Genomic DNA, 14,554 nt, shown 5'->3' on the forward strand with positions numbered 1-14,554 from the left:
TGGTAGTGAATTCCACAGGTTCACCACTCTCTGGGTGAAGAAATTCCTCCTCATCTTTGTCCTAAATGGCTTACCCCTTATCCTTAGACTGTGACCCCTTGGTTCTGGACTCCCCCGCCATCGGGAACATCCTTCCTGCATCTAGTCTGTCTAGTCCTGTTAGAATTTTATAAGTTTCAATGAGATCCCCTCTCATTCTTCTAAACTCCAGCGAGTATAAGCCCAATCGACCCAATCTCTCCTCATACGTCATTCCTGCCATCCCAGGTATCAGTCTGGTGAATCTTCGCTGCACTCCCTCCATGGCAAGAACATCCTTCCTCAGATAAGGTGACCAAAACTGCACACAATACTCAAGGTGTGGTCTCACCAAGGCCCTGTACAACTGCAACAAGACATCCTTGCTCCTGTACTCGAATCCTCTCGCTACGAAGGCCAACATACCATTTGCCTTCTTAACTGCCTGCTGCACCTGCATGTTTACCTTCAGCGACTGGTGCACAAGGACACCCAGGTCTCGTTGCACTTCCCCTTCTCCCAATCTATTGCCGTTCAGATAATAACGTGTCTTCCTGTTTTTGCCCCCAAAGTGGATAACCTCGCATTTATCCACATTATACTGCATCTGCCATGCATCTGCCCAATCACCCAACCTGTCCAAATCATACTGGAGTTTCTCGGCATCCTCCTCACAGCACACACGCCCACCCAGCTTTGTGTCGTCTGCAAACTTGGGAGATATTACATCTAGTTCCCTCGTCTAGATCATTAATATATATTGTGAAGGGAAAGGAAGTCAACTTTTGAAAGACATTTACCCGGGCAGTTCTGTTCATCGGAATAATCTCCGCAGTCGTTGGAACCATCACAAGTCCAGGACTGGAGGTAGCAGAGTGACGTCGTCTCACACTTGAGGAAGGAGTCCGCTTTCACGCCCAGCTTGAAGTAGTGAGTGCAATCAGTGATCCCAGCTGCGCGGGAAACAAAGGGAGAAACGCTCTCAATTTTTTTTCCCCAGAGCCCTTACATTTGATAGTTAAAGCGTCTGCATCACGTGTTAATAAAAAAAGTCATCTTGCGCATATGCTTCACACATTTATCACCGAAAATTTACAAATGGGCCAAACCTTGCTGGAAAAATGTCGGCGTGTGACTGACGTGTGCCACTATTGACGCTCAAAGCGTCCGGCTACTTTCAGGGGTACGAGACGATATGCCGCGAGCCGCCAGAACCCTGAAAGGGTGCTAGAGGCAGGAACCCTAACCACATTTAAAAAGTACTTGGGTTGCGCACTTTGGGATGCTCTAACCTGCCGGGCTACGGACCAGGAGGTGGGAAGTGGGAATTAGGCCGGATTCGCTCTTTGTTGGCCGGCGTGGACATGATGGGCCGAAATGGCCTCCTTCTGTGCTGTGACTTTCTATGATAACCCGCCGGTCGATTACCACCCCCCCCCCCCCCCCGCACCAGTCAGCTCCGCGCAACCGGCTTCACGTTCTTGTTATTTTCCAAGAACTTGCTGGATTTGCTCATTGCACTCGCCGCCGAAGGTTAGAGAGCGCGTACGTAACGACGGGCTAACGGTTTAATGAAACGCCAATCAACCTCGCTGGCCCAGGAAGTGAACAACTACGAGGAAGGACTGGATAAGGCTGAGGTTGTTTTCTTTGGAACAGAGGAGGCTGAGGGGAGATTTAATTGAGGTGTATAAAACTATGAGGGGCCGAGATAGAATGGATAGGAAGGACCTATTTACCCTCAGCAGAGGGGTCAATAACCAGGGGGGCATAGATTTAAAATAATTCGTAGAAGGATTAGAGGAGAACTTTTTTCACCCAGAGGGTGGTGGGAGTCTGGAACTCACTGCCTGAAAGGGTGGGAGAGGCAGAGACCCTCATCACATTTAAAAAGTACTTGGATATGCACTCGAAGTGCCGTAACCTACAGGGCTACGGACCGAGAGCGGGATTAGGGTGGGATCGCTCTTTGTCGGCCGGCACGGACACAAGGGGCCGAATGGCCGATTTCTCTGCCGTAAATTACCATAATTCTATGAACCGAACTAAAACTGTTGAATCTCATTCCTGCAGGTAGTCAATTGTTGTTGGAGATTTTAAACATGTCTGATATGAAGTTTTTTTCTCTCGCTCTTAATCCAATCTTTCTTTCCCACTTTCCCTTTCTCAACCTGATTGGTCTCCAATTCACCCTATCCCCTTCTCCGCGTTCCTCGATCCCTAAATCCTGTTTTGTTTGAGACGACAGACGGTCGTTCACCAAGATCCCAGATGCCCTGGTTACCAGCTCGCACTTCCCAGCAAGTTAATCGCGCAAAAAATATTTTGATCTGCAGGGTGCGGGCCACGAGATAACCCACTCCAGCAAGATATGGCCCACTGCAATTAGTTGTTAGGGGAATTTCCTATGTAAACAGGTCTTGGTCACACGCAGGTTGGCAGCTCCAGCCACTAGGTGGCATTGCAGCTCCACTGTAGACACATCGAGCAATGCCAAGGGAGATGTGCTAGTTTAAAAGGCAGACAGACTTGCATTTATATAGCGCCTTTCTCCACCTCAGGACGTCCCAAAGCGCTTTACAGCCAATGAAGTACTTCTTTTGAACTGCAGTTACTGTTGTAATGTAGGAAACGCAGCAGCCTATTTGTGCACAGCAAGCTCCCACAAACAGCAATGCGGTAATGATCAGATAATCTGGTTTTTAGCGATGTTGGTTGAAGGATACCGGGGAGAGCTCCCCTGCTCCCATCAAAATAGTGGTCACGGGATCTTTTACGTCCACCCGAGAGGGCAGATGGGTCCTCGGGTTAACGGCTCATCTGAAAATCGGCACCTCCGGCAGTGCGGTGCTCCCTCAGTACCGCCCCTCCGACAGTGCAGCGCTCCCTCAGTACTGCGTTCCCTCAGTACCGCTCCTCCGACAGTGCGGCACTCCCTCAGTACTGACACCGGGGAATGTCAGCCTGGACTATGGGGCTGAAGTCTCCGGAGTGGGGCTCGAACCCACGACCCTCTGACTCAAGAGGTGAGAGAGAGCGCTACCCACTGAGCCATGGCTGACGCCTTCAACTAAATGTCACCACTACAAAGGCAGTTTCAATTATCAAGAAGAATCACCAGCCAAGGCTCTCGTTTGCTGGCTGACTGATAACTTGGGAAGCAGAGAGTACTGGTGTATTACTCACTGCAGTTTATCTCATCGGACGCATCGATGCAGTCGACAATCTGGTTGCACCGAGTCGAGTTTCCCACACAGGTTCCATCCCGGCATCGGAATTCATCGGCAGTGCACATGGTTTCTGCAACGGAAAATGAAATACTGATTGAGTGACGGCAAACTGCGACAATACAGAACTGAGGTAGGAACATCTGAACAGGAGGCCATTCAGCCCCTCGGGCCTGTTACATTGAAACAGGAAGAGGCCCCAGTACTGCCCCTCTGACAGTGCGGCGCTCCCTCAGTACCGCCCCTCCGACAGTGCGGCACTCCCTCAGTACTACCCCTCCGACAGTGCGGCACTCCCTCAGTACCGGGGTGTGGATTAAACCCAATTACTGATATTCCTGTCTGTTGGACCTCGCTGTGTAAAGACTAGCTACATAACGATAGCCAATGCTGCTCAAGCGTGGGGGCGGTCTGAGCAGGGGATGAGACACTGTGTAAAATATAACGTCACTCACTGTTGCAGAAGGCTTCGTCTGAATTGTCACCACAGTCATCCAGTCCATTGCACCACTTCACATTCGGGAGGCAGCGGCTGTTCACGCATCGCTTGTAGCCTTTCTTGCATTTTCGATTGTCTGAAAGCAGTGAAAATATATACAGCGAAACATTGAAATTGACACTGGCAACAGACGGGTCCTTAATAGGAACATCGGAACAGGAGGAGGCCATTCAGCCCCTCTCGAGCCTGTTACATTAGGAACAGGAGGAGGCCGTTCAGCCCCCCTCGAGCCTGTTACATGAACAGGAGGAGGCCATTCAGCCCCTCGAGCCTTTTACATTAGGAACAGGAGGAGGCCATTCAGCCCCCCTCGAGCCTGTTACATTAGGAACAGGAGGAGGCCATTCAGCCCCTCGAGCCTGTTCCGCCATTCAATGAGATCATGGCTGATCTACGACCTAACTACATATACCCACCTTTGCCCCGTATCCCTTAATACCCTTTGGTTAACAGAAATCTATCAATCTACGATTTAAAATTAACAATTGACCCCCCCAGCATCAATTGCCGTTTGCGGAAGAGAGTTCCAAACTTCTACCACCCTTTGTGTGTCGAAGTGTTTCCTAACTTCACTCCTGAAAGGACTGGCTCTAATTTTTAGACTATGTCCCCTAGTCCGAGACTCCCCGACCAGCGGAGATAGTTTCGCTCTCTCCACCCCATCAGTTCCCCTTAATATCCTAAAAACTTCGATCAGATCACCCCTTAACCTTCTAAATTCCAGGGAATACAACCCTAGTTTGTGTAATCTCTCCTCGTAACTTAACCCTTGGAGTCCGGGTATCATTCTGGTAAACCTACGCTGCACTCCCTCCGAGGCCAATATATCCTTCCGAAGGTGTGGTGCCCAGAACTGCTCACAGTGCTCCAGGTGTGGTCTGACCAGGGCTTTGTGTAGCTGCAGCATAACTTAAACCCCTTGTATTCTAGTCCATGGGCAGCACGGTGGCATAGTGGTTAGCACTGTTGCCTCACAGCGCCAGGGACCCGGGTTCAAATCCGGCCTCGGGTGACTGTCTGTGTGGAGTTTGCACATTCTCCCCGTGTTTGCGTGGGTTTCCTCCGGGTGCTCCGGTTTCCTCCCACAGTCCAAAGATGTGCGGGTTAGGTTGATTGGCCATGATAAATTGACCCTTAGTGTTAGGGGGATTAAATACGTGGGGTTACGGGGATAGGGTGGGATATGTGTGGGTGCAGGCTCGATGGGCCGAAATGGCCTCTATCTGCACTGTGGGGTTTCTGTGATTTCTGTGATATAAAGTTACTGAGAGACACAAATAACTTCCATGGTAAAAATATACAGGTGATGTGTTAGAACTTAAGAATTAGGAGCAGGAGTCGGCCATTCAGCCCCTCGAGCCTGCTCCGCCATTCAATAAAACCATGGCTGATCATCGACCTCAACTCCACTTTCCCGCCCGATCCCCATATCCCTCGATTTCCCTAGAGTCCAAAAGTCCATCGATCTCAGCCTTGAATATACTCAACGACTGAGCCTCCACAGCCCTCTGGGGCAGAGAATTCCAAAGATTCACCGCCCTCTGAGTGAAGAAATTCCTCCTCATCTCAGTCCTAAATGGCCGACCCCTTATCCTGAGACTGTGACCCCTGGTTCGAGACTCTCCAGCCAGGGAGGAAACAGCCTCTCAGCATCTACCCTGTCAATCCCCCTTCAGAATCTTTTATGTTTCAATGCGATCGCCTCTCGTTCTTCTAAACTCGAGCGTATCAGCCCATTCTACACAATCTCTCCTCATAGGACAGCCCTCTCATCCCAGGAATCAATCTGGTGAACCTTCGTTGCACTCCATCTAAGGCAAGTATATCCTTCCTTGGGTAAGGGGACCAAATCTGGGCCCTATATAATTGCAGTAAGACGTCTTTACTCTTATACTCCAACCCCCTTGCAATAAAGACCAACATACCATTTACAGTACCTTCCTAATTGCTTGTTACACCTCACAGAATCACAGAAACCCCACAGTGCAGATAGAGGCCATTTCGGCCCATCGAGCCTGCACCGACACATGTCCCACCCGATCCCCGTAACCCCTACACCAACACATATCCCACCCTATCCCCGTAACCCCACGTATTTAATCCCCCCTAACACTAAGGGTCAATTTATCATAGCCAATCAACCTAACCCGCACATCTTTGGACTGTGGGAGGAAACCGGAGCACCCGGAGGAAACCCACGCAAACACGGGGAGAATGTGCAAACTCCACACAGACAGTCACCCGAGGCCGGATTCGAACCCGGGTCCCTGGCGCTGTGAGGCAACAGTGCTAACCACTATGCCACCGTGCTGTCCCACCTGCGTGTTAACTTTCAGTGATTCATGTGCAAGGACACCCAGGTCCCTCTGAACCCCAACATTTACTAGTCTCCCACCTTTTTAAAAGTATTCTGCTTTTCTATTCTTCCTACCAAAGTGGATAACCTTTTCTCCACATTATACTCCACCTGCTATCTTATTGCCCACTCACTTAACCTGTCTATAACCCTTTGCAGGTTCGCTGTGTCCTCCTCACAGCTTACTGTCCCACCTAGCTTTGTATCGTCAGCAAACTTGGATACATTACACTTTGTCCCCTCATCTAAGTCATTGATTATAGATTGTAAATAGCTGAGGCCCCAGCACTGATCCTTGCGGTACCCCGCTAGTTACAGCCCGCCAACCCGAAAATGACCCTACTCTCTGGTTAACGGACAGAAAACAATCCTCAATCCGTGGGATTTAAAGTAAGAAAAATGGTGAGGTCACTTATTACTTGGAAAATAGGAATCTAAATGGGGCAGAAGAGCAAAGGGATCTCGGAGTACAAATACACAAATCACTGAAAGTAGCGACGCAGGTTAACAAGGCCATAAAAAAGCAAATCAAGCACTAGGGTTTATTTCTAGAGGGATAGAATTGAAAAGTAGGGAAGTTATGCTAAACCTGTATCGAACCTTGGTTAGACCACACTTGGGAGCACTGTGACTGGGACTAAGGACAGGGTCACTGGCAAGGCTTGGAAGCTAAGCAGAGCCAGGCCTGGTTAGTACCTGGAGGGGTGACCATCAGTGGAAGACCAGGTGCAGAAGGTCACGGAAGGAGCCCCGAGGAAGGGCGGTTGGTGAGAAGGTCACAGAAGGAGCCCCGGGAGGGGCGGCTGGTCAGCAGGCCCGGGCGTTGGGCTGAAGATTGTCGGACAGGAGGAATGGTGGAAATGGAATGGCGGCGCGCACAGACGCAGCAGCTTTGCTTCTCCCAGGACGGTGCTATTTACGTTTAATGTTAATGTTATTTGTACTGGACTCATGGGAGCTTGCAAGATCACATTTCGTTGTTCATGTACTTGTGCATTGTACAATGACAATAAAGTTGAATTATTATTATTACAGTTCTGGTCGCCATATTATAAAAAGGATACCGAGGCACTGGAGAGGGTGCAGAGAAGGGCATTATTGGAAATGCGAGGTCATACTCATCAGGAAAGGATGAACAGGCTAGGTCTCTTTTCTCTTGAAAAGAGAAGGCCGAGGGGTGACCTAATAGAGGTCTTTAAAATTCTGAAAGGTTTCGATAGAGTGGATACAGAAAGAATGGATTGGATTTTCATTGAGGAGGCGGGACGACAACTTTCGGGGTTGTCGACCCGCCTCCATCGAGTTGCAGCCAACCCACATGATTTTGACTTGATTGACCTTGTAAAGCCCGCCCAGCGGGCTCAGCAGGCCAATTAAGGGCCACCCGGCAACAGGCGACGTCACAGATTGACATTTCATCTGTCAAGAGCTTTTGACAGATGAAATATCAGCGTTTCACAGCTGTTTGAAGCTGTCAAACACTGACAATCTGTACTCTAAGTTAATTCCTTCCTCTCAGGATGATTTAGAGATCTCCCCGGAACAGAAAGCTGAATGCTGCAATTTTTGACAGATCGTGGCCATTCTGCTTTCTGTGCCGGTGAGATGAGGGGCTCCCGAGTCCTGAAGGAAGGAAGGTTGTAAAGGTAAGTAAAAGGTAATTAAAACTTATTTAAACACACTTACCTCTGCACTCATGCACCCATCACTCACCTGAACACCGGACATCTCGAACCCTCCAAGCCCTTCATCCCGACGGCCCGGCTCGCTAACTTGGCGCGGTTTAACAGGCAGCTAATTGGCACTAATCCCCTTCCCGCCTCGGGGAGGCGGGTCCCAGCGCGGGGCGGGTACCCGCCTCCTTTGAAACTGGCATGGAGGCGGGTTGGGTTCGTGCCCCCCCCCCCCCGATTTCAAGATTTTAACCTCCCGCATGGCTCCAAGACCCAATGAAAATCCTGCCCTCAATGTTTCCACTTGTGGGGAAGAGCAGAACTAGAGGCCAATCAATATAAGCCAGTCACCAAGAAATCGAATAGGGAATTCAGGAGAAACTTCTTCACCCAGAGAGTGGTGAGAATGTGGAACTCGCCGCCACGGGGAGTGTAATCCTCTGTAAAGGTTTAAGTGGGATCGTCACGCATTAACGAAGAGACATGACTTACTGCAGTATGACTGCTTCTCATCAGACTTGTCCTTGCAATGCGCCACTCCGTCACAAGTCAGACTGTAATTGACGCAATCTCCATTTCCACATTCAAACTCATCGTATATGTTGCAGGTCGAGTTCAGAGCTGAGAGAGAGACACACACAGACAGATTTTAAGGTCAGGAACCAGAGGGCATAGATTTAAGAAAGACTTGCATTTCTCCAGCGCCTTTCACGACCACCGGACGTCCCAAAGCGATTTACAGCCAATGAAGTACTTTTTTTGAAGTGTGGTCACTGTTGTAATGTGGGAAACACGGCAGCCAATTTGCGCACAGCAAGCTCCCACAAACAGCGATGTGATAATGACCAGATCATCTGTTTTTTTTAAAAAGTGATGTTGGTTGAGGGATAAATATTGGCCCCAGGACACCAGGGAGAACTCCCCCCCCCCCCACCCCCGCCCCCCGCTCTTCTTCAAAATAGTGCCATGGAATCCTTTACATCTACCCGAGAGGGCAGACGGGGCCTCGGTTTAACGTCTCATCCAAAAGACGGCATCTCCGACAGTGCGGTGCTCCCTCAGTACTGCCCCACCAACAGTGCTGCGCTCCCTCAGTACTGCCCCTCCGACAGTGCGGTATTCCCTCAGTACCGTCCCTCCCTCAGTACCGCCCCTCGGACAGTGCGGCGCTCCCTCAGCACCGCCCCTCCGACAGTGCGGCGCTCTCTCAGTACCGCCCCTCCGACAGTGCGGCGCTCCCTCAGTACTGACCCTCCGACAGTGCGACGCTCCCTCAGTACTGCCCCTCCGACAGTGCGGCGCTCCCTCAGTACTGCCCCTCCGACAGTGCGGCGCTCCCTCAGTACCGCCCCTCCGACAGTGCGGCACTCCCTCAGTACTGCCCCTACGACAGCGCCGCGCTCCCTCAGCGCCGCACCGGAGCATCAGCCTAGATTTTTGTGCTCAAGTCTCTGGAGCGGGACTTGAACCCACAACCTTCTGACTCCGAGGCGAGGGTGCTGCCCACTGAGCCACGGCTAAGTACCGAGAGGAGCAGTTGAGTTCTGCCCTGCCGTCCTGGGTGCCAATATTTAATCCTGTTTCTGTGCTGCATGTTCGACGTTATTCTATGTAAGTGACCTAAGAAAACTACTAGGCACTTGGTCTAAGCGTTAAACAAGGCTTTAATCAACTGTTCTACAACACGGAGGTCTAGTTGTGTCCTTCACTAGTTCCTGTTAAGAATGTCCTGCGCAAGCTGGGCCCGTGCCCGAGTATTTATACTCTCCCTGGACAGCGCCACCCGTAGGCCGCTCAGGGGCGCATGGGCGTGTTGGGAGTGCACTATCCCCATAGAGAATAGAGCTGGATGTATTCCTAACCGGTTTAGCAGAGCGCTGCGGCAAACCGAAAATACTCACCGCTACAAGTGAAGTCGTTCAACAGCGTCCGATCGCCGCGACAGGAACAGTTCACACGTCCTTCGGGGGTCAGAAGACACAGATCCTGACACCCACCGTTCATGACTTTGCATGGGGATAGTTTGCCTTGAGTTTGGTTAAAAAAACAAAACCAAAAAAGGAAGATTAAGACAGAATTGTAATTGCAATTGTGCAGGGCTTTGGCGAGACCACACCTGGAGTCCTGTGACGATAGCAAAAATACTGCGGATGCTGGAAATCTGAAATAACAACACTGGAAAAACTCAGCAGGCCAGGCAACACCAGTGGAGAGAGAAACAGAGTTAACGTTCTTGCCATGGAGGGAGTGCAGCGAAGATTCACCAGGCTGATACCTGGGATGGCAGGAATGACGTATGAGGAGAGATTGTGTCGATTGGGCTTATACTCGCTGGAGTTTAGATGAGAGGGGATCTCATTGAAACTTATAAAATTCTAACAGGACTAGACAGACTAGATGCAGGATGTTCCCGATGGCGGGGGAGTCCAGAACCAGGGGTCACAGTCTAAGGATAAGGGGTAAGCCATTTAGGACAGAGATGAGGAGGAATTTCTTCACCCAGAGAGTGGTGAACCTGTGGAATTCTCTACCACAGAAGGCAGTTGAGGCCAATTCATTAAATATATTCAAGAAGGAGTTAGATATGTTTCTTAAGGCTAAAGGTATCAAGGGATATGGGGAGAAGGCAGGGACAGGGTACTGAGTTTGGATGATCAGCCATGATCTCATTGAACGGCGGAGCAGGCTCGAGGGGCCGAATGGCCGACTCCTGCTCCTATGTTTCAGGTCGAAACCCTTCTTCAGAGCTGAGGGGGAAAAAAAGAGGCAGGAAATGAAACAGATTAAAAGGCCAGTTTGGGGGCTGGGAAATGGGGGAGGGAATGAAAGAACAAAAGGGAAGGTCTGAGAGGTGAAGAGACATTAAGAGATATTCAAGGTGAGACAAGATGGTAATAGGACAGGTAAAGAGACAAAGGATGGCTTTCGATGAAGTGCGAAATTCGCTGGCAGAGTGAGAGACAGCGGCCATGTTTTCTCTCTGTCCCACATGGCAGCTCTCTCTCATTCTGCCAGCGCGTTTCACACTTCATCTAGAGCCATTTGTTTCTTTACCTGTCCTTTTACCATCTCGTCTCGCCTTGAATATCTCTTAATGTCTCTTCACCTCCCACAGACCTTCCCTTTTGTTCTTTCATCCCCTCCCCCATTTCCCAGCCCCTAAACTGGCCTTTTAATCTGTTTCTCATTTCCTGCCTTTTTTTCCCCCCCTCAGTTCTGACGAAGGGTTTCGACCTGAAACGTTGACTCTATTTCTCTCTCCACGGATGTTGCCTGGCCTGCTGAGTTTTTCCAGCGTTTTCTGTTGTTATTCCTGGAGTACTGTGCACAGTTTTGGTCTCCTTAACCAAGGAAGGATCGACTTGCCTTAGAGGCGGGTGCAACGAAGTTTCACCAGATTGATCCCTGGATGAGAGGGGTTGTCCTATGAGGAGAGATTGTGTAGAATGGGCCTGTATTCTCTGGAGTTTAGAAGAATGAGAGGTGATCTCATTGAAACATACAAGATTCTGAGGGGGATTGACAGGGTCGATGCTGAGAGGCTGTTTCCCCCCTGGCTGGAGAGTCTAGAACCAGGGGTCACAGTCTCAGGATAAGGGGTCGGCCGTTCAGGACTGAGATGAGGAGGAATTTCTTCACTCAGAGGGCGGTGAATCTTTGGAATTCTCTGCCCCAGAGGGCTGTGGAGGCTCAGTCGTTGAGTATATTCAAGGCCGAGATCGATAGATTTTTGGACACTAAGCGAATCGAGGGATATGGGGATCGGGCGGGAAAGTGGAGTCGAGTTCGAAGATCAGCCGTGATCTCATTGAATGGCGGAGCAGGCTCGAGGGGCCGTACGGCCTCCTCCTGCTCCTATTTTCTTGCGTTCTTTAGAAAATTCATTAACGTTTACTCCCCTGCTATCCCTCCTCCGGCCAAAAGGTAAAGCAGGTGTTAACTGACGTAATGAAAGATTGCACAAGACAAGATTATAAGAGGAGGGAGGGAAGCCATTCTGCCGATCCCACCAAGACCGGCCCCGACAGGACCCCATCTCAGGCAGTGCATTCCAGATCGGAACGGCTCCCCGTGTAAAAAAAAAAAAGTTTTTCCTCGCGTCGCCTTTGAATCTTCTGCCAATCACCTTCAATACGCCTTAAGTTACAGAGGTAGGGAGTGATTGGAAAAACGAATTTTAGGACTGCAACAAATTACAGGAGGACATTAATAAACTTGCATATAATTGGCAAATGAAGTTCAACACAGATAAATGTGAGGTATTACATTTTGGTCGGAAGAATAGGGAGGTCACTTATCACTTGGAGGGTGCGAGTCTAGGTGGGTTCGAGGAGCAAAGGGATCTCGGAGTACAAATGCACAAATCACAAAGTTGCGACGCAGGTTAGCAAGGCCATAAAACAAGCAAACCAAGCACTAGGGTTTATTTCTAGAGGGATAGAATTGAAAAGTAGGGAAGTTATGTTAAACCTGTATCGAACCTCGGTTAGACCGCACTTGGAGCACTGCGTACAGTTCTGGTCGCCATATTATAAAAAGGATATAGAGGCACTGGAGAGGGTGCAGAGAAGATTTACAAGGATGATAACCAGAAATGCGAGGGTGTACATATCAGGAAAGGATGAACAGGCTCTTGAAAAGAGAAGTCTGAGGGGTGACCTAATAGAGGTCTTTAAAATTATGAAAGGTTTTGATAGAGTGGATGCAGAGTGAGTGTTTCCACTTGTGGGGAAGAGCAGAACTAGGGGCCATCAACATGAGATAGTCACCAAGAAATCCAATAGGGAATTCAGAAGAAACTTCTTTACCCAGAGAGTGGTGAGAATGTGGGACTCGCTACCACAGGGAGTGGTTGAAGCGAATAGTATGGATGCATTTAAAGGGAGGCTGGACAAGCATGAGGGAGAAGGGAATAGAGGGTTACGCTGATGAGGAAAGACGGGAGGAGGCTCGAGTGGAGTGGCTCGGGCCGGACAGCCCGTTTCTGGTGCCGTACATCCTATGCAAATCCTCCGTAAAACAAGCTCCCATGCATTACCCCTCCCCGCCGACCGCGTTCTCTTACTCTAACTCGTCTTAGGTGCTACCGAGAAGGTTAAACAGAATGAGAACAGACACACATACCTGATGGGCAGCAATGAGTTAACATGCAGAGGCTGAACATGGCCACGTGAGCACTGGGTTGGAAGATCAATGCGTGCGCAGCATTGAGCGGAGAGACACAAGAGCAGACAAATGGGTGACCACAATGTTAAGACAGAGCATCCGCTCAGTGCTGTACTCAACAAGAACCCGCATCTTAGCTGCGGATATCACACGACAGTAGAACCTCCACCGTTCCGGGCCCCGCACCTCAGGAGGGATATATTGGCATTGGAGGCGGGGCAGGGGGCAGCCCAGATTCACCACAATGATACCCCGGGGGGGGCTAAAAGGGGTTAAATTAAGAGGGAGTCCAGAACAAGGGGGCGTAACCTTAAAATTAGAGCCAGGCCATTGACGGGCGATGTCAGGAAGCACTTCTTCACACAAAGGGTAGTGGTAATCTGGAAAAAAAAACTCCCCCCCGCAAAAAGCTGTCGAGGCTGGGGGTGAATTGGAGCTTTGACAATTCAGATTGATAAGATTATTGTCGGGTAAGATTATTAAGGGTTATGGAAGCAAAGCGGGTGGTTGGAGCCAAGATGCAGATCAGCCGTCATCTAACTGAATGGCGGAACAGGCTCGAGAGGGGGGCTGAATGGCCTCCTCCTGTTCCTAATGTAACAGGCTCGAGGGGGGCTGAATGGCCTCCTCCTGTTCCTAATGTAACAGGCTTGAGGGGGGCTGAACGGCCTCCTCCTGTTCCTAATGTAACAGGCTCGAGGGGGGCTGAATGGCCTCCTCCTGTTCCTAATGTAACAGACTCGAGGGGGACTGAATGGCCTCCTCCTGTTCCTAATGTAACAGGCTCAAGGGGGGCTGAACGGCCTCCTCCTGTTCCTAATGTAACAGGCTCGAGGGGCTGAATGGCCTCCTCCTGTTCCTAATGTAACAGGCTCGAGGGGGGCTGAATGGCCTCCTCCTGTTCCTAATGTAACAGGCTCAAGGGGGCTGAATGGCCTCCTCCTGTTCCTAAAGCAACAGGCTCGAGGGGGCTGAATGGCCTCCTCCTGTTCCGAAAGCAACAGGCTCGAGGGGGCTGAATGGCCTCCTCCTGTTCCTAATGTAACAGGTTCGAGGGGGCTGGATGGCCTCCTCCTGTTCCTAATGTAACAGGCTCGAGGGGGGCTGAATGGCCTCCTCCTGTTCCTAATGTAACAGGCTCGAGGGGGCTGAATGGCCTCCTCCTGTTCCTAATGCAACAGGTTCGAGATGGCTGAATGGCCTCCTCCTGTTCCTAATGTAACAGGCTCGAGGGGGCTGAACGGCCTTCTCCTGCTCCTAAAGTAACAGGCTCGAGGGGGCTGAATGGCCTCCTCCTGTTCCTAATGTAACAGGCTCAAGGGGCTGAATGGCCTCCTCCTGTTCCTAATGCAACAGGTTCAAGATGGCTGAATGGCCTCCTCCTGTTCCTAATGTAACAGGCTCGAGGGGCTGAATGGCCTCCTCCTGTTCCTAATGTAGCAGGCTCGAGGGGGGCTGAATGGCCTCCTCCTGTTCCTAATGTAACAGGCTCGAGGGGGGCTGAATGGCCTCCTCCTGTTCCTAATGTAACAGGCTCGAGGGGGCTGAATGGCCTCCTCCTGTTCCTAATGTAACAGACTCGAGGGGGCTGAACGGCCTCCTCCTGTTCCTAATG

The 14,554-nt window shown here is 50.5% G+C and overlaps 1 protein-coding gene across 1 annotated transcript in view; it reads right to left on the bottom strand.

The window, feature by feature from the left end:
- Positions 1–14,554, bottom strand: part of LOC147097166 (prolow-density lipoprotein receptor-related protein 1-like) — a 325,180-nt gene that overhangs the window by 16,136 nt on the left and 294,490 nt on the right. The window contains 5 exon segments of the mRNA XM_085972535.1: positions 819–971; positions 3,205–3,318; positions 3,701–3,820; positions 8,266–8,394; positions 9,675–9,800. Of these exon segments, the coding sequence (XP_085828661.1) occupies positions 819–971; positions 3,205–3,318; positions 3,701–3,820; positions 8,266–8,394; positions 9,675–9,800 (642 nt within the window).

This window comes from Somniosus microcephalus, chromosome 33 (genome assembly GCF_052327205.1).
Source record: "Somniosus microcephalus isolate GS21.2 chromosome 33, FLI_Smic_1.0, whole genome shotgun sequence".
Classification (NCBI taxonomy): Eukaryota; Metazoa; Chordata; class Chondrichthyes; order Squaliformes; family Somniosidae; genus Somniosus; species Somniosus microcephalus.